At 39.8% G+C, this 21,242-nt stretch overlaps 1 protein-coding gene across 1 annotated transcript in view; it reads right to left on the bottom strand.

The window, feature by feature from the left end:
• LOC137293861 (uncharacterized) overlaps positions 1 to 3,985 on the bottom strand; it is a 38,661-nt gene extending 34,676 nt beyond the window's left edge. The window contains exon 1 of the mRNA XM_067824635.1: positions 3,205 to 3,985. Within this exon, the coding sequence (XP_067680736.1) occupies positions 3,205 to 3,452 (248 nt within the window). The 5' untranslated portion in view covers positions 3,453 to 3,985. The remainder of the gene's footprint in view (positions 1 to 3,204) is intronic.
• Between the last annotated feature and the right edge of the window lie 17,257 nt (positions 3,986 to 21,242).

Raw genomic sequence — 21,242 nt, 5'->3', positions numbered from 1 at the left:
TAGAACGTATGACATGCTAATTATTCATCTAGTGGATCATCTACGTATATATTGTCTATATGTGTACAGAGGATGCAGTGGAAAGAGTTAATCGGTGTGTTCATGACAGTTAGCTGAAAATCGTTCAGGTTCTGGGTCTGTTTACAGCGAACTCTGGCGGTGCGCACACTGTCTTGTCTTGTGGCTAGATATTCGTGACTGATAACGAAAGACCCTTGGTTGGGTTCTAGGTTGCCTCACGACACAGGACATTGACAGATTGCGCATGGACTTATTACCCGCTCTTGCGATGGACAAGGGGCGACACAAAGTTCATTTGACTTTACTATGTCTCGTTTGGCTACCCATGTTAATCTGCGGCATGGTACGGCGGTGGACTGATCCTAGATAACCACTTGACTCAGGCCAGGCTGGCACGAACTGCCACACATACGTGTACGTCGGTGCAGGATTCTTGAACGCAAGGTTAATCCACAACCGTTTCAACTAACCTTACAGTGGGTGGCCTATGTTCGTAGGAGTTGATTTGTCCAGTCCAAACACACCTACATGCGAATGTATCGTTACTCAAATATTTTGTATCCTCTTGATCTCCTTAATCTGCCCTCCCCAATATATTTCACACTTTCAAGAAATTGCAAGCAGCCAAATACGGATGCAACAAGAAGGACATGTTACGCGAAACACTCACTGAATGTCAATCCGTTGCTTTGAAGACCTATTGAATTTCTAGCGGACATAAAGACAGTTTTGTGGCATGATGACATCTTGAGTTAGCTTCCACAAACATGTTTCCTCTTTGGTATTTTCACTGATTATCAGTGATTCATTCATGTTACTTTCCCCACATCCTTAACCTGACACCAAGAATATGTTTTGCAAAAATATCGACTAATTATTCCACAGCGTTGGCGTTTTCACAATTACATCTACAGCACATTTCAACACAAGGACCTATTTTCAGTTCTACTTCTACATCGTGACCTGCGATTGATTTTTTTCTATTTCATCAGTGCATGTCATAATGCTTGTATGGTGCACAGTGACTTTGTGACCTTTACATTCATGTAAAACCTCTCAAGATAAAACATGATTTTTCCACGTCAATACAGAACATTTCAGGTACTGCATAAAACGCCTAGTGGAAGTAATGACGTGTGCTCGAATCACTGACGTGAACTGGTAGCAAATGAACCGTTGGAACATGATTTATTGTTCATCGGAATAGTTACCGTTTCCAAGTCACGCTTCGGTGTCTCTGGTTCCTTGACTGCAACCTTACAATTGTGATCAGCACATTAAGAATGGTGAATATCGCTTTACTTTGGTATGCAATCATGCACATATTTCAGATAGGTATCTCCGTAGTCATATTACAATGGAACCAGAATACAGTGGTTTACAATGGCAAATTGAAATACCATTATGCAGTGGAAGCTGTCTAAACCGGCACTCATTGGGACTGAAGAGGTATTCCGGTTTATACAATGTGCTGGATTGTAGAGCTGATGATAAATGTACAAGCCACGAATGGGACTGAGATTTTATGCCAATGTTTATAACTTGCCGGAATGGACAGATGCCGGTTTGGGCTGATTCTACTGTACTTACATTTGTTATAGCGCCGATATCCAGCTCAGCTGATCAACGGCGTTTTCTTTTTCCCCACGATCACTGGATGTCAATTTCAACGGCAGGTCGTATTATCAATCTCAACTCCCTGGGGGCCATGTACATATATCTAAACAAGTCTTATATTGTCAAAGAGAGGCACTATACTCTGCAAGGATTTGTTTGTGTGTAAAACAAGCGAGTATGAAGTGAGTAAATTAAATACAGTTTAACGTTGCTTCGGTGTCTTTCCGTCATATATGGCTTCGTAGCATAATGGGAATATTTAACGTCGATACGTTCCTGAACTTACTTAGTAATCCAGCTAAAAGTGAGTGAGTGAGTTGAGTTTTACGCCACACTCAGCAATATTCCAGCTTTATTGCGGCAGTCTGTAAATAATCGTGTCTGGACTAGACAATCCAGTGATCAACAACATGAGCATCGATTTGCGCAATTGGGAACCGATGACATGTGTCAACCAAGTCAGCGAATCTGACCACTAGGTCCCGTTAGTCGGGTCTTACGAAAAGCATAGTCGCCTTTTATGGCAAGCATGGGGTGCTGAAGTCCTATTCTACCCTGGACCTTCACGGGTCTCCCGCTAAATGCAAATGCAATTTCAGACTTACCACACACAATAATTCAATCCACATCAGAAGGAATATAACAAGGGGCAATGACGGTGTGAACAATATGTACACCAGACTTGGAAATAAATGTCGTCTATTTAACATATTTATGTTATACAGCTATTTACATTTGTCATCCGTAAATCATTATGCCCTGACTCCATGATTGACGGGAATATTTATTGCCTCCCGACTTGACAATATAACCAGGCACTGACCACCTACTATTAGTTGTTTGTGGTGCATCACGACATGCATTGTGCAAAGTCGGGTTCCGTTTCATGATTCCGCACTGCCAACGTTGTAAATGTACATCTCATTTAGGTTACATATCACGCCTTAGACCCTGTTAAATCTAACCGCGTGTAAGTGGAAGTCTTCTGTAGGAATAACAATGTATCTTCATTTACGTCAGTGGCGATTTCTTTCGGTTTTTTAAACAACCATGACAAATAGCCACAATCGATTGAAGTGGTCCTATATTGTAGGGGAAATAAACATGGAAACATGATGTAAAACCCATTAGCTGCACCATATCAGGTTGTTCTGACCATAAGAAATGCAAATAGCTCAACTGCAGTACCACAACATCAAAATGCATATTGAAACGGCATATGATCATTAATGTGGCTCAACTGTTTCACTGGATTTACAGATGCAAATATGTTGGTGAGTGGAACCGGACTATTTAATTCGCAGTTTTCTTAAACAAGAACTAGTTAAACATGAAACAGACGTGTGTTTTGCATAATATATCACACCGGTATAAAATAATTTAGAGCTGATATTCTCATTTTGGTCACCTGACAGGTAAAATACTCATGCATTTACGTTTACATATATTAGTAGTAAGTATTCCATACTAGGTTATATGACATATCATCAAACGGTGCCCGATACAGAGAAAACAATGTTTCAAATATTGTTACAAATTTTAAGAATTACATGTTTTCTCACTTACTTCATAAACATTACGACCCCAACTTTACTGATATCCTCTTGTATAATCTGCCACGATTCCAGGACCATAGCCTTCTGTGGTTCTGTGATTTTTGGTGCATGCTCGAGGGGATCTCTTGCAGGTGCCACAATATGTCCATTACACGTGTGTCCATTTGAGGGAAGATACTTCTTCCCTTTCCCTTTTCCCTTTCCATCAGCAGAAGAGGCCCTTTTGTTTCTACTTTTCTTCGAGTGGTGAAGTCCCATCGCTATAAATGATAACGAATATACACGTGAGGCAGATATCAAGGCAACAACGAACTGTTCACATGGCGCTACTTTCGGGGAACGCCCGCTGTAGGATCACCAATCAATGCTGGAAAGGAGACGATACTATTTCACGAAGAGATATCCACTAGTGACAAGTTCTAAACACACAAACAGTAATTGCTGTCACGGAGCATGCTTTATACACACATGCTTCTACGTCACGTCCGGTCTTCAGCTGCCAGCCAGGCGCTGGTCCCGCCTCATTATCCGATCACCAGTGGCTCAGAATTGAAAAATCCTTCACGTACGGATTTGATCTCACAAATTTGTTCTCTCCAGATTAAGCCGAATAAGACAACACGGAAAGATTTAGTTTGGTCAATACAGAGCCAAACCCAGTGGGTTCATTGATCTACTTACGACACCTATCAGGAATCGGCCTCGCTGCGTGGGTTTTCCAGGAGGAGAGGAAGCAGGAATGAAAGAAGACGTGCATGGTCACTGCCGGACACGAGGGACAGCTCCCACACAAATGGAACCTAAGCGATCGACTAACATATGCGGCGGTGATATTTGGCATTACTTTGCTAAATTAATACGCAAGCAAACGCTGTACACCCAAGTTTCAGTATATCCAAGAAGCAACTACACAATAATGAAAACGGAAACTGTTTCCTAAATAATAAACATTGAAAATGATTTATTAGTGTCTTTATCAGTATCTCATATTCGATATATATATTCGATAATATGCAGTTCATTCGCCGGCATTCACATATTCCCGCTGTCGTATAATTATACCTATAAGCATTCTCATATATAATTATCAGTCAACTCCTTCACTTCCTGTTGCCTGTCAGTCAGTACTACAATTTTGCATGTTTTTTGCATAATTAACACCTAAAAACAAATCCTGTAACTTCAAAGACATCCTGAAACCAAACAAAAATATTACTTCTCAAAGCCGGTTAATAGTGTATGTGTGAGATGATCAATTGCCGAAGATAATCAATACTGAGGCACGTATAACACATCGGATGATCGATGGGCCCTTGTCCGAGGAAAGCCACCTGTGCAAGGCTATTAGCAAAGTGTTTCTGCAACATTGCAATAACAGCTGTCGCCTTTCAATCGACAGCTCTCAATTAATTGGCATTGGGTTCTTTGTGTACTCGTATAGTTAAAAGGTTCGTGAAAAAAGAGTATGCATTCCTTTAGACCGCCAGACGAATGCATTTTGTGGTTCAAGCCAAACTGTTTTAAACGCAAGCAAAAGCAAATTTGAAGTTTAAGTAAATGTCAGAGTGCACATAGATATGGGGCAGGTGGTGTAGGGTTTATCTGACGCGTCGATATTTTTGAATTAATGTAACAAACACATCAAATAAGGTAACGTTATGTTCTGTAGTATATGTGGGAGTTAGAAATTATTAAACAATGTCTGTTATACACGTGTAAAGGTTTCATCAAAAGGCATAGCATGCATAAAATGCCCCTTGGTGCCTGTCGCATCGACCGCCGCCTGTGGGTGACCCTTGCTACACATCGACGAGGTCTGGAGTCACAAGACCAACCAGGGCCCGTTCCACAAAGCTCTCGTAAGCCTAAGATCTCGTAACTTTAAATTTCCTCGTGACATTTCTATACTTTAACATAGGACTGCAAATACTACGATCTGGTCTGGGTTTGGTGCTGAGGTTTCGCGGTTCTTCTTCCTCTACTATACCTCTTCTTCTTCAAGCTGACACTCCGAGAGTCTTCACAGGAGGAGCTCTCGTAAGCCTACGATCAAGTAGTATTCCTACCTCCTATGTTGTAACATTGACTTACGGTAGTCGTAATGCTAGGAGAGCTTTGTGAAACGGGGCTCTGTCTGTCTCCTCCTGTGAAGACTCTCACGGTGCCAGTTTGAAGAAGAAGAGGTATAGTAGAGGAGGAAGAACCGCGAAACCTCAGCACCAAACCCAGACCAGATCTCCACCCGAGGCCTCTGCTGTTGGACCTGCCTGTCCCTGGTCAGCCACGAGCGTGCCTGAAATCGACGACGATGATGATGATAATGATGATGATAATGATGATCACATACATATTACACAGGTGACAAACATACATCCCCTTCCCACAGAGGTTACTCCTGTCATTTCTTACTACGTAAACTCTGTTCTAATACGGCCACATTTCCCGTTCCTTGTAAAATCCACTAGCTCGAAAATTCGCAACACGAATTTTCTCCCCTCTTTCTATCCATTCCGATCGCGTGTTACATCCAGTATGGCGGCCGCCATTGAGCTTGTTGATCAACGTGCGAAGGATAGATTCGGTATGTCATGTTTAACTGAAAAGCACAAACTAGCGCATTATAAAGTGAAGGAATCAAGACATTTAATGGTCAGCTTGTCCTTCAAGAAATCATTGATCCTCGGTTGCATGGGTTCTGTCTAGACTAAACGTTTGCGCGTCGTGCTGGGGAACAGGTTCTAGTTTTCCCGAATCACACGGAAATGACCGAGGCTTTGTGAATGATCACTTTTGAAACAACGTCCATGACTGCACAACTAAATCTGATTACAGCCAATCATTGAACCCAGAACAACTGCACCATGTAATGGCCATATTAGAACAGAGGTTGCGTAGGATATGACAGGAGTAACCTCTGTGGGAAGAGAATTGGTATTATTAATAAGCATTAGTTTCTTCTTTTACACTTCATCGATATCATGAACACAGCCCAGTATATAAGGAAATCTTAAACACAGATTTGCATGATTAAATAAGTACAGGACTTGAAACAGTGATGTAATTAATCCCAGTACAATTCACTGAATGAAACTGATCAACATGATTCTATATGTGATGCATGCTTTGATCTACATCTAAGCCTTTGGAGTATGGACTTCTGTTGCTACACGGACTGAATTCAGACAACGAGGAATCATGTAATCCACCAGACAATCCAGTGATCAAAAGCATGAGCATCGATCTAAGCCATTGGGATTCGATAAAATGTGTCAGCCAAGGCGGCGAACCTGACGACCCGGTCTCGTTACTTCCCTTTTACGACAAGCATGGGTTACTGAAGGCCAACTGTATCCTTCACGGATGCATCTGAAAGGGAACACCAAGAGAATGATTTCGAACTTGAGAAATGGCTGGACATGGTATGTCACAAATGAAAATCAGTTCTTACCATTATCACGACACAATTAATAAACTGATATTTCATGTGTTCTCATTGCTTTATGTTTGAGGTATGTGATCTCAATCGCTTAGTAATACTAACAAAACACATGCTATAGCGTAAGAAAATAAGATTTTGAACATATTTTTCTTCACGAAAGACGAGCAACATTATATCGAAACAACATCAAACGAAGCTTTATAATGTTCACCCTCTGGGAACAAATTAGAGACTAGCGTGTGAATAAACCATTGGTATGTCGAATCATTTAAGTTTCATTTCCGATAAATATCAAGGCGGTCACTCAACATCAATGTTCCAGTGTTCTTTGTATTCCCGTGCTACCAAAGAGTAGAGTTTTATTATTTTCTCTCTTTGACTAGAACCAAAGAAGATATATTTCAAGCTTCAAGCTGATGGAAAAAGCAAAACATTTAAGAATTATAAGTGACCATTTTAGATCAAAAGCCAGCATTTTAAGGAACCATTGCATTTTCCGTTCAATTGTAATGAAAACTTGTAATGAAAAGGCGCATCTAAAGATAATGGTGAACATGTGTATCAGGTTTGATAAAGCTAAAGTTTGGGAAATCTGCACCGGACAGGATAACATCCTCAAAGTCACAACCTAAGTGATGTTTCCATAGAAACCGTCAAAAAATTCAAAAAATCATATCTGAGTCTAAACCTCAAAAGGCACATCTCAGGATCATGCTTGACAAATGTACCAAGCTTGAAAAAGTTAGCAGGTACACTTTGGAAGACAAGATGGCATCTTCATCATCTGTCATAGTCACAGCTTAAGTGATGTTTCCATGGAAAACGCAGACAATAAACTTCAGATCTAGGTCTGCTCCCCAAAAGGCACATCCGGGAATCATGTTTGATATGCGTACCAGGTTTGATAACTCTAGCGTGTTTAGTTTGGAAGATCTGTTCGGGACAATATGACATCCTAATGGTCACAACTTAAGTCATGTTTCCAAGGACACCTCAAATAAAATTATAATTCATATATGGGTTTAATCCCCCAAAAGGCACACCTAGGGATCATGCTTGATATGTGTACCTGGTTTTATGAAGCTAGCATGTATAGTTTAGATCTGCTCAGCACAAGATGACATCCTCATCATCTGTCATGGCCACAGTCTAAATCATGTTTCCATGGAAACCGCCAAAAAAATAATAAAATTTATATCTGCGCCTTAACCTCAAAAGAACATCTTGGAATCGTGCTTGACATGTGTACCAGGTTTAGTTGAGCTATCACGAAAGGTTTAGGAGATATACCTCGGACAAAGAATGCGGATGCACGGACGGACGGACGGAACTCGTTTCTATATCCCTTATGTATACAGTATCTCAGGTGAAAGCAAGCCTTTGTGTTATGTTCGGACTTTGTATTATTTTGTTTCTTTAAAATACAATTTGTTTACCTCAAGATTTAACCTCGCCAATTAAAATATTGAAACTTCTTGATTACAGTCAATTCAAAGTAGGGTTAGCTTGAGAATATTTATAGGACAGCATACTTTCTACAATCCTCACACAGGGTAGAATACGACTTCAGCACCCCATGCTTGCCATGAAAGGCGACTATGCTTTTCGTAAGACCCGACTAACGGGATCTAGTGGTCAGACTCGCTGACCAATTGCGCAAATCGATGCTCATGTTGTTGATCACTGGATTTTCTGGTCCAGACACGATTATTTACAGACCGCCGCAATAAAGCTGGAATATTGCTGAGTGCGGCGTTAAACTCAACTCACTCACTTTTAGCTGGATTACTTAACGTAAGTTCAGGAACGTATCCCCGTTACATATTCCCATTATGCCACGAAGCCATATATGACGGAACGACACCGAAGTAACGTTAAACTTTATTTCATTTACTCATTTCATACTTTCATACTTGTTTTACACACAAACAAATCCTTGCAGATTTAGTGCGGCTTAATACTAAACTCACTCACTCACCCACTCACACATTACTACAGTCAGTTGTAAACAGATCTAAGTGACTGAGTGACTGAGTGATTGAGTGACTGAGTGACTTAGTGACTGAGTGAGGTCATATCCATATAGCCATAAGGTGACGAAACAATTCATATAATAAAATGAAAACATGTTGAAGGGTAAAACCTGTAGACAATGGACAGTAAAACTCCAAGAATATCACATATATGAACATAAAACTAGAATGAGAAAACTTAAACATTGTAATTAAAGAACACAATACAATATAAAACACCGGCTATAGATCGCCAACAATGATCTCCACACTTGGGTAAGAAAGATTCGTTGCTTGGAAAAAACATAATGACGCCCTTCGCTGTGGTGTGTATGTACTTTGTGTATGACATGAGTAGTTTGGTCACGTAAATAATGATTAAAGCTCTTTAACAATACAGCATTTTCCTCAGGGCAAACATGTTTCCTTAATTTACTATATTATACGTTTGGCATTCTGTTTACACTATACTCATGACACTGCAACTGGTGATGATAATATCCATTACCAACTACTGAAACATTTACCTGAACATTTACCTGTCTTATGACACTTTTAGATATATTTGACCAAATATGGACGTCTGGGGAATTTCCACCTTCATGGCGTATTGCCATTGTAGTCCCGATACCAAAACCTGGCAGGGATCATACAGATCCGTCGAATTTCAGACCGATATCTCTAACTAGCTGTGTCTGCAAAACCATAGAACGTACGGTGAATAATTAGATTGCTTTGGTATCTTGAAACCAATAACCTTAAAACAAACATTCAATGTGGTTTCATGACAAACCGTAGTACCATTGATCATTTGGTACGTTTAGAATCCTTTGTCAAAAATGCCATATATAGTTAATAAACAACATGCTGTATCAGTTATGATACGACCTGGAAGCATGGTATTTTAATGAATTTACATGATTTTGGTTTGAGAGGCCGTTTACCTCTTTTCATATCACAGTTTTTAAAAGACAGAAGATTTCAAGTCCTAGTGGATTCAACCCTGTCTGATCATTACAATCAGGATCAGGGTGTCTCAAAAGGCAGTAATTTGTCTGTCACATTGTTTAGTATTACGATTAATAACTTATCTAAGGTTTTAAATGATTCAATTGATGGATCATTATTTGTGGATGAATTTAATATTTCTTGTCGTGGGAAAAATATGCATACTATTGAACGGCAACTGCAGTTATGTTTAAACAAAATAAATAAATGTTGTCTTCAAAATGGCTTTAAATTTTCTAAATCCAAAACGAATTGTATACATATCTGTAGAAAATATAAGCCCCATAAGGACCCAGAACTATCTTTAAATGGCACTCCCATCAAAGTTGTAAAGGAGGCCAAGTTCTTGGGCCTAGTTTTCGATTCCCATTTAACTTTTTTGCCGCATATCAAGTCCCTTAAAGATAAATGCCTGAAAGCACTCGATTTGTTGAAAGTTGTTTCAAACTCAAAATGGGGAGAGGATCAAGCTACTCTCCTACACCTATATCGATCGCTGGTCCATTCAAAACTTGATTATGGCTCCATCGTTTATTCTTGGAGCCTGCAAAAGCAACCTTAAACTATTAGATTCTGTCCATCACCAAGGTCTAAGACTTTGTCTTGGATCTTTCAGAACTTCACCTGTCACCTGCTGACTGATTCTACGTTGAGGCCGACGAACCACCACTTGCACAACGACGTATACAGTTGTCTTTACAATACATTACCAAATTATATTCTATTAAATCTAACCGTACCTTTAATTGTGTCTTCAATCAACTTTATGAAGATTTATACACGAAGAAATCTTCTCTGGTTCCACCTCTGGGGCACAGAATTAAACCTTTTTTCTTCGGCTGGTATTATGCTGGAAAACATAGCTCCCTCCCGTCTTCTTTCTTCTCCTCCTTGGCAGTTGGTTAGGCCCCACGTGGACCTAACATTAACTGCATTTAAACAATCAGAAACCAACGACTTACAATATAAACAAGAATATTATAAACTAAAAACTAATTATAGCAATTACAAACCCTTATTTACAGATGGGTCCAAGAACGGGGACGCAATGGCTTGTGCCACTGTCATTGGATCCAGAACAATATCTTCTAGAATGTCAGATAACAGCTCTATTTTTACTACAGAAGCAAACGCAATATTAACGGCTCTAAAATATATTCAAAGACATCTTAAACATAAACAGTACATAATATATTCCGACTCTCTTTCTTGTCTTCAGGCTATTAAAAAACTGTGTTGTAATCATCCACTTTTAATTGAAATTATTGAATTGTTTAACGATCTTGGTATTGCCCAATACGGCATCGTCTTCTGTTGGTTACCCAGCCACGTAAGCATTTCTGGTAACACAATGGCTGATCTTGCTGCCAAGACAGCACTCAACAAATCAGTGACACCACTTCTTATTCCATACTCTGGTTCCAAAGCTAGCATTAGAACTTACACCCGTGATCTGATGCAGAAGAAGTGGGACACCCAGGTAGGTATAAATAAATTACATGAAATAAAACCGTATATTGGTTACACCTACTTGGGTTGTCAGTCCAGATTTGAAGAGGTCATCATGCGGCGATGTCGTATTGGCCATACAAGATATACTCATGAATAGTTATTGAAAGGTGAGGATCCTCCGTTCTGCATCCCTTGTGATGAAAGAATCACGGTCAAGCATGTCTTGCTTGACCGTGTCGAATATTCCATCGCAAGAGATAATTATTTCAAAACACGAACTATGAAGGACCTTTTCAGTAACGTAAGCACTCATTTAATTATTGCATTTTAAAAAGAATTAGAATTGTTGAGTGACTTTTAAATAAATAAGTATTTTATGATTCGAAGTTAAATTAGTAACTGAGATTGTTAGTGGCTGTATCCTCGAAGGTGGTTGAAGTACCGTAAAATTATTACCCTCTCGAGAGGGTACGTAAGTCCCAAAAGATTTGAAGTCAAATTAAATCTTCCTCCTTTTTAGCCGTAGTATTTCTGTCATTTTAATTTGTGGCTAATCTTGCATACAGTCGGAAGCAGCTGAGGGAATGGTGTAAATCCAAATAGGGACCATGCATGTAGCAAAAGTACCGCAAGTCCCCACGGCCTCTAGTATGGTGATCTACCTTCAGTTGTTGGCGATGTGTGGTCTGTTTTTATAGTGTACCGTCCAAATGTCACGTATGTTCTCGTCACGATATGGCTGCAATATTGCCTATGTGACGTTAAATATTAACTCACTCACTGTTTACACTATAACGTCGACTAACATCGTCAATGTAGACAGTCATCAAATGAACGAATGAAAGTATACTCCCTCCACTGGGAATAAAAAATACAAATTATCCTTAGAGCACGGTGCTTCAGACAGTAAATCGCTCGGGATTCTTAATTCGGAATTCCAAAGGGCTCGTATGGTTTTTTTTTCGAAATGATTCTGTTAATAACTGCATAGAAATTCCCAGTCGTCCCAGAAATAGATGAAAGAGGTTCAAGTCTCTGAGTCCTCTATGCTGTCATTTCGGATAGTGGTACTGAGACGCACAGATCATATGATGACGACCCGGCTCTCTTCGTGTGTCGCGGGCCCTCATTTCACAAATCAAAGGATAACAAATGGCTCAGGCGTTACTTATTGGGCTGAACAGATCTTGGGACCGAGTGTTCCTAATGGAAGCTTCTGTTGTCTCGTATGTTGACTCTTTAGACGACACAAAGGGATTGGCCTAAGATTATTTCCAAAATAACATTTTCTTAGGGGACATCTGAGTTCCGATTCCTATAGTTAGGTGTGAACTCGGACAACAGCTTATGGATGTAGCAGAAAACCACAGCAATTTCTCATATGGTCAAATAGGCCCAAGTTAAGACTAGGCCAGGTATTCTCTAAACGTTCGTAGCCCTAAGAACTTCTTAAGCCCATACGTAACACATTGGCTACGATCAAAGTAAAGAATACTTAGGTATATGAACGTTTCGAGAATCAGAGTCTAGATCTATTGAATATGGTAATGATTACATTGTCCTTGTTGTTGATCGTGTCTAAGTTGGCATTTGCAAAAGAAACATACGCGAGAATTTCCTTGTGCGCGCTAACAGATGAACAAATTTATATGGTAGAATAATGCAATGGTGTTAAGTAAATTCCCGAGTGTCGCTGCTTGTTAATGCCATCTACGCAAATTACAGTAGCATAAGAACTCTGAAATTCCGGTCTCCTTCCAGTTTGTTGAAAGCCTATTCTGATCAATGAACATGACAAAGGTGGAAAATGTATTTGATAACAAAATAGGTTTGTTACCAGGCAACCCTCGGATGAACATTGTTGCATCCATCTCATCCAAGTGTTTCAGTGCTGACACACTCTTCATATTCCACTCACCTGCAGCAGCCACCGTATTTGCATGATGTATGAGAGAACAGAAAGCAGGCAAAATGAGGTATGATGGTGCACAATAACTGAAGAACCCCTTGACAAGGAGCTCCAGCCAAGCCGTGTTTCATAGTCTCATCCACAGCAGGAAAACATGGTCCTTAAGCCCAGTTGAGAATTACAAGATGACTTGTGTATGCTATTAACTCTTACAACCATCGGATCAAAATTATTTGCACATATTTTTATCGGGTAAAGGTTTGGTAAGAAATTCGTCTTGTCTCTAATAACAGGGATTCCATTTTCACTGCGAGATTGAGGCTGTCTGCATTTCAATGTTAGTTTTATTTATGAAGTGAATACGTTTGAAAATAACAGCTTGACTATTTGTAAAGAGAACACCTCCTTTGTGGGTCGAAGAGGTATTATTATTTTCCTGGAGATAGACAGGAGGATGTGACTCTTGGCCCGAAAGACACGTTGATGGAAGACTTCTTGGCTATAACATGCCGACAACGGCGGAACATTAAGCTGAAGTAATCACAATTATAAAAATTATCCTCAAACCACAACTAAAAAGAATTCAGCCACCTAACACCATTATCATTGGTATTTAATCAACCTTCTCTGGAATATCATTACATGTTTGTCAGACGGTTTATTCTGCATGAAGTTAATGAAATATTAATCATATTTCAGCGCGGTGGGCGAGCTGGTTGAAGCACCAGGCTAGTGATTCAGCGAGGTTGAGGTGTCGGGATCGAGCCCCCTGTGACCGGGCGTAAAAACCTTGGAGTCAACTTTGTGTGCAGGTTCGTTCCGTGTAGTCACAAAGCCTAGTGTACTGTACACAACCCTGTGCACTTACACATGTACTGTGACTATGTGTCACGCCTATGTGTGCGCCTATATGCAGCAATAGTTTTATGCTCCCCAAGGGGTTGAGGCAGGTAATACAGTGAGAGGTTGACACTGACATCAATTGATCGAAGGAAATATATGTCAGCGCCTTAAGCAAGCACTAGTTGCCTGGATATGTGCGCAATATGAATATCCGATAATAATATGAAGAGATTTCGATCACGACATCCACATGCAAATGTATCAAAATGCAAACTGTACGAAAATATGTAAACTATGCACCTGTTTATAATCTGCTAAGAGTAAACTTATTTCGTCTTAAAAACAAGTGTAACAATGTCCGTAAAGATAATTTACTGTAAAAGACGTTTCCAAGAAATACGAATATTGGTGAGTTATTTAGGCTTCACACCACGCATAACGATATTCGGCCAATGCAAGTATCAGAAATACCTAGAATGAACATCTTAAACTGAACAGCAGAAGGGGAATTACAGTCGGTGCGATGTATCAATACAATATTGTCCATAGATCACGGATATTGGTGAAACTATTTCAGTGATTCTCACTGAGTATTCATTTTGTTCCTCGCGTCTTTCTATCTGTGGAATAATTTTCTTTTTTTATAATAACGTATTGTTGCCAAAGCTGTGAGCTGTTAACAATTTCCTCACGAGGGATCAGTCAAGGGGCCAATCAAACGACAGATGAAGATAAATGCTGGCAATAGTTGTTTCTGACATACCGTACGTAAAATAATACAACTGATGGCCTAAGATACACTGTGTACCTCGTAAAACAGTTTTCTTCAATAACACATTTCACATCGAACACAAAATGAATCTTTTTGAGGGTGAATTCGAGAACAGCTGTGCAACAGTTACTGTTATGATAGGCCCCTGTTCTATTGTTATGTCTGCATTTTCATGACATCCGCCTCATTTGCAGACTAAATAATTCTACTGAAAGGCATGCAGGATCTAATAAATGTCAAAGCCATTAAGGCGATGCTTCGTGTCCATCAACTTATATACACAGACTAACACCCGAGGAAATCCACGTATTAGCCTAGACAGATAAATCTTAACGTTGATTAAATGATATTATGACCCATTGTCCGCTTTTGCGGAGACATACAATGTTGCCCAGTTGGGCCTGGTAATCCATGAGCAGGAACAATATTGAAGATGCACTGCTTTGACCTTGTCTAATCCAGTCATGAAATCGCTCATCTTTTGGGTTCACAACAAACCTTTTTTACTCTCCAGGTCAACATTTTCGGAATACACACACACACACACACACACACCTATATATGTGTGTGTGTATATATGTGTGTATATATATATATGTGTGTGTGTATATATATATATGTGTGTGTGTGTGTGTGTGTGTGTGTGTGTGTGTGTGTGTGTGTGTGTGTGTGTGTGTGTGTGTAACATTAATTCAATAAAACCCAAATTGCAGTATCATAAATAGCAACCAATAAAACACGAAAACCTAAGTTCTACTATCATGTATGCCAAATTACTGGCTATAGCATGACCTTTGGACAAGCATAGTCGCCAACCATTATGAGCGGTCTTGGTTATTTTTTTAAACGTCCATCCTTGCCGTTCACAATCCCTTGTCATTTCATCACCTTGGTAACTGAGTTCACATGCTTTATCATTGAACTATGTGAATGAATATCAGCTGTCATTATATATATGCGCCTCCGACCCTGATCAGGTAGTTTATAGAGGACATTGATGTTATATGGAACACTTCTGCTATCATGACTACGAATCTTATTGTCTACTAGTAAAGGATATGTATCTGGAACTAAAATCATCATTATCTAACTTGTGTCTCCCGGTCACTTAGCTTTGATCAGTATCAGTTCTATCAGTACCAATTGACTTGTTCCAGCACGCCTTTGTTCTATTTGTGCTCTCTACCTTTATGCCTGTACAATCCTTGCCCACAGGAGCGCTGCTCGTACTCTTGATAATCACAATTATATGATGGATAAAAGGACTGAGCATGCATGCTCTAATGACAAACATTAAGAGGGTTTCACTGTATAGCCGGGAGCTGCCTATGTTAGTTCTTTCATTTTTTTATACTTAAAGGCTATTTTAGGTCATGTGTTCTCATGGCCCACGTCTTTTCCGTATCCAGATAGTTCGCATTTCAAGGTCAGTAGGGCATAATGTCAAATCGGTGAGGTGTTACATTAAAATTAAGACCAGAGTTATTCACCCAGCTGACCTCGCGACATCTATGATCACGACTCTGGAAGATGGACACTAATATTTCATCTTTTATGCGGGTGACGACGTAATCAAGTGTATTTGCGTATGGGCCATCATGCAAAGTGTCAGTGGTATGTGTAACGCTATTTCAGTGCGTTCAGTTTGGCCTGGGCTACACATACACATGGTCCGGGAGGTCATATGACACAAACGGCATGTCGAGATAACACCAGTAAACAGGGGAGCATAGAATGTTATTAATGTTGCGTTCTTACGAAAGCATGCACACATTGAAACATTAGACCTTCTGTATCTTCTTGTTATGAAAATTTAGGTCATTGCTGACAAATTCTCGTCACTGAGATGTCAAACGGAAACCTTGTGTCGGCTGTTCGGACATGCTGACAATCAGCTGATAAAGGTGCACCCCTTCACAGTGCAATTACGCAGTATCAAAAACAAATTAATATTATTAAACATCCTGAAATGCCGAGACTTGCACAAGCTTAACGTGACAGAGCCGTTGGTATGACAGAAATTGGTCCTCAGAACGTCACATTGCATGAGTCATTAATTGCAGCAAAACAACCATCAACAACTTGTTGAGCCGTCACCAACAGAAAGACCAGAGCAAAGGCCATCCAAGAACGGGAACATCAAGGGTTACCGAGCCAAATGTATGCCGCTAGAACCGGACAGTACATCAGCGGAACAGATTTGTCACGGCGACGTCAACGGCATTGACGGCCTTGGGGCACCCCATCAGCAAACGACTCTGTATGGCTGGCACCAGAGCTCACCATCCCTTTCGTGTAATGGCCTTGACCTGTCAACACTGTCGAAGCATGTAGTCTGGAGTCGAACTGTACGTCCGTGGCCGCATACTGCCAGCTTCGTTCAAGATTACTGTGACACATAATTCCTGCTATCGTCATCCTGCGAGTAAGGTCATCCATGAGAAGACGTGTTTCGATTCAAGGGGCGGTGATACATGCTGCAAATGGCTTGGACACTTACATAATGTGACTTGAAACACATGTAAAAGACCTGTGATAGGTATTATTTCATTTTGATCCCACGTGTCTTGTACTTGATTCCTTGATTATTGTCGATTTGACATTGGTGATTCTGTTTTATGTTTGTTAAATGGTGAAATAGTGTGTAATAAACAATACTTTTGTGAAATATGTCTTGGTGTCATCTTTATGAACCACAAAATCATGTGATACGTTTCTTTTGCCCGGATCACCATAAGGAATAAATATTTCAATGTCCGAACGGATAAGGATCTTGTTACTACTGTTATGTTCTCATTTCATTATTTTTTGGGTTTTTTTCCAAAGAAATTGATTTCATTGATGAATTATGGTTAATGTGTTCTGTAGATAGGTGTATTTTAATGATTAGTAGTTTAGATTAGTAACTTAGATTGTTAGTGGCTGTACCATCTAAGGGGATTGAAGTATTGTAAAATTTTTGTCCTAGGAGGGTATGCAACATATGTCATATTTGGGATTTCACTTTCTTAGTAAAGTACGAATTCTAGTACTTTTTTTTCCCGGTTGAGTCCCAAATATGACATATGTTGCATTTGATCACTTTCTAAATGGCATCGTGTAATCATAGCTTTCGGCCGTGGGAGCCGTGCCAATTTACACTCATCAGAGGGGTACACAAAGTACGCAGTCTAGACTACCAGTTGTCCGACTTTCATTTTTGTGGAAGTCGCGGTGGCCGAGCGGGCTAGGCGGCTGACTTTGTGTGCTGGCGATTAGGTGCCTAACTCTGAGGGTGCGGGTTCGAATCCCGGATGGGACTCAACCGGGAAAAAAAGTACTAGAATTTGTACTTTACTAAGAAAGTGAAATCCCAAATATGACATATGTTGCATTTGATCACTTTCTAAATGGCATCGTGTAATCATAGCTTTCGGCCGTGGGAGCCGTGCCAATTTACACTCATCAGAGGGGTACACAAAGTACGCAGTCTAGACTACCAGTTGTCCGACTTTCATTTTTGTGGAAGTCGCGGTGGCCGAGCGGGCTAGGCGGCTGACTTTGTGTGCTGGCGATTAGGTGCCTAACTCTGAGGGTGCGGGTTCGAATCCCGGATGGGACTCAACCGGGAAAAAAAGTACTAGAATTTGTACTTTACTAAGAAAGTGAAACCCCAAATATGACATATGTTGCATTTGATCACTTTCTAAATGGCATCGTGTAATCCTAGGAGGGTATGTAACTCCCAAAACGTTTGAAGTAAATTTCAACTTACCAGGATTTTTAGACGTAGTATTCTTGTATTTAAATTCTGGCTAACATTTCCAACAATCGCCAGCAGGTGAAGGAATGGTATAAATCCACTAGGGTCCGTGTAGGTAGCAAAGGTATTGTAAGACCCCAAGGTCCCTAATCTGGTGATCTACAGTCAGTTGTTGGCCACTTATAGACTGTTCTTATATTGTACTGTCCAAATAGTGCGATTAGTTTTAGTTTTCCACGCTAGTTTTAATTCTAATTGTAATATTCTCTGGTGGTTTTACCGTAGTTTAATTACTTTGTGTGAATTACGAAGTTTGTTTTTTCTTAGTTTAATTACGAAGTGAGTCTTCATTTGCCTCGCAACCGTGTACCAGCCATGTGATTGCTTGCCAGCTTAATTCTGTCAAAGAAATTGAAGAAATGCAGTTCTCAAACGTCTGAAACTTAACGACGCGTACGGTTATGGTACTGACTAACCTTGAAACATAATAAGAGTTTTCTGCATGTGAACTAGTGAGTTAATATTTAACGTCACATCGGCAGTACCTCTGCCATATCGTGACGAAAACAATTCACATATCAAAAATGAAAATATGTTGAAGAGTAAAACCTGTCGACGATGGATAGTAAAAATACTAGAATATCACAGCTATGGGCATAAAACTAGCATCACAAACTACAGACTGTAATTAAAGAAGACAATACAAAATAACACGCGAGCTATTATAGATCACCATCAACTGAAGGTAGATCACCATACTAGGTACAGTTTCTGCTTGTTCAGTCGGTAGTTACAATGTGTGTTTTCAAGTATTTTAATCATTCACCTCTGCCCTTTAACATTTGTCCGCAATTAGATCCCTCTTTCAACATTAGCAGTCGTTCACGACGACTTTACACGTGTGCCCACTGGCCAAATGGTGCAAATTAGACTCAGATTTAATAGTTCTCTTTCACTGATATCTGTCCTTATCTGCAGGGTATCGCAGGATCCCTCGGCTGCTACCCTAAGGGAGTCTGCTCTCAGTCGGGACTCTCATTAAGCTTCTCCACAACTATGGCCGTTCTTTAAAGAAGGCAATTTCTTTTTACTGTCATGATCTTTCTGTTCTTATAGGAGGTATCTGGGTCTAGAGAATGAAAATAATTACTGTGAATGTTACAAGGAGGTCGACAAGAGGAAAACACTCTTTAGTTGGGACTGTAACATGTTCTTTAATAGACTACTCGCAAGACAATCCCAGAAAGCCCTAAAGCCTCGATGGGTATAACAGCATTGTCTCTTTATTGTGTTATGGCTACAGATGTCGGACAGAGTGATGAAGTGTTTAATTCGATACAGCGTATGAACCACTGGGACAGATCCAACTAAACTGAAGTTTTTAGCGTGTTAGTAATAAATTAGTAGACTGGATATATATTCAGGTAGAGATGCTCTTGTTTCATCACGTGTGTGGTATCTTTGGAAACTAGACATAATGTAAACATGAATAAAGTGCATCAGTCTGTCTTTCTCTGTTAACTGGAGTGCTTAATTAGCCTAGACACAGACGTTATCACAAGGAAGGCATCTGGCTATTCCCTTTTTAACTTTGTTGGAATAGGATTTTACATATTTTACACTGTTACTGCAACCTTGTACCAGCATTTGTTGATCAGGCAAACCTTTCGTTGTGATTGACCAATGAATGTGTTCACAGCTTGTAGATGGCCACCGACTCATTTACGTCCAAAACATGGCTCAGTTTTGTAGTCACTCTGATGCAAAACCATTATGCCTTCCTGACAGTAAACATGAGAACTTTTACTGAATTTATTTAATGTATATGTAATACTGCATCATATAAAAAGTCCATCGCTCTCTGTGTACGTATGTTTTATAATAAAACCAAATATGATTGTGGAAAGAAATTGGTGTCATGTATATCTGAAATGACGTCAAACTGAATTTACTTCTTGCCTCTCCGATCAATGATGTATCCTTCTGTATGGAAGAAAAACAACACGGCCAGTCCTTCTGTCTCAGTTATGTATTGCAGGAATGATTATTCTTATTCGTTAAGCTTTATGCGTAAAATCAATAAAAACAACTTCAACACTAACTGGCAAATGTTGTAAAGAAAATCTGCAGGTTATGTAAGAAAATCTGCAGGTTATGTATAAACATATGGGTCCAAGATGATGAACTCTTTTCCGACTGGAAGGCTATTAAATAAAATTTGTATGCCACAGTGTCTTTAGAACGATGTTTCACTGTCAGTAACTTTGATTAAACCATATGTATGCCTATTCGACTAGGAATTCGGACTATAGGTACAAAGTACACAGTTCGGGAGAAGGGTCGTAATGGAACCGGTAGTTCAGATCGATAACTACAGTGGAAGTTGTCTAAACCGGCACTCATTTGACAGAGGAAATACTGTAAACCAGGAAATTCTTGCTTCGATAATGTATTGAAATTGGACAGTCAATACCATAGTATTCCTGTTTAGACAAAGTGCTGGATTGTAGAGCTGATTGTAAATGTACAAGTAATGGATGGGCTGAGATTTTATGCCGGTGTTGACAACTTGTCGGATTGACAGATTCCGGTTTTGACAGCTTCAACTGTACAGTCGTCTGAATAAAGGTAATGACAACAGACACATTTTGACGCTGGCTTAAGCCTTGCACTCCCATTGAGTCGGGGTCGTTCAGATAAGCAGGGGTGAATAGTTTGCTGTGGAGTGTTATGCAACATAATGCAAGGGAGGGGCCTCAAATGGGAAAAGAATTTGGAGGAGTACAAAAATACTCTGTTTAACACGGACGGTGTTAAGTAGTCTGGTGAATCAGTTCCTAATTCATATCAGGAAGTTCATTATACTGAATA

The sequence above is a fragment of the Haliotis asinina genome, chromosome 8 (genome assembly GCF_037392515.1).
Source record: "Haliotis asinina isolate JCU_RB_2024 chromosome 8, JCU_Hal_asi_v2, whole genome shotgun sequence".
NCBI lineage: Eukaryota > Metazoa > Mollusca > Gastropoda > Lepetellida > Haliotidae > Haliotis > Haliotis asinina.
This window is presented reverse-complemented; position numbering and strand designations above follow the sequence as displayed.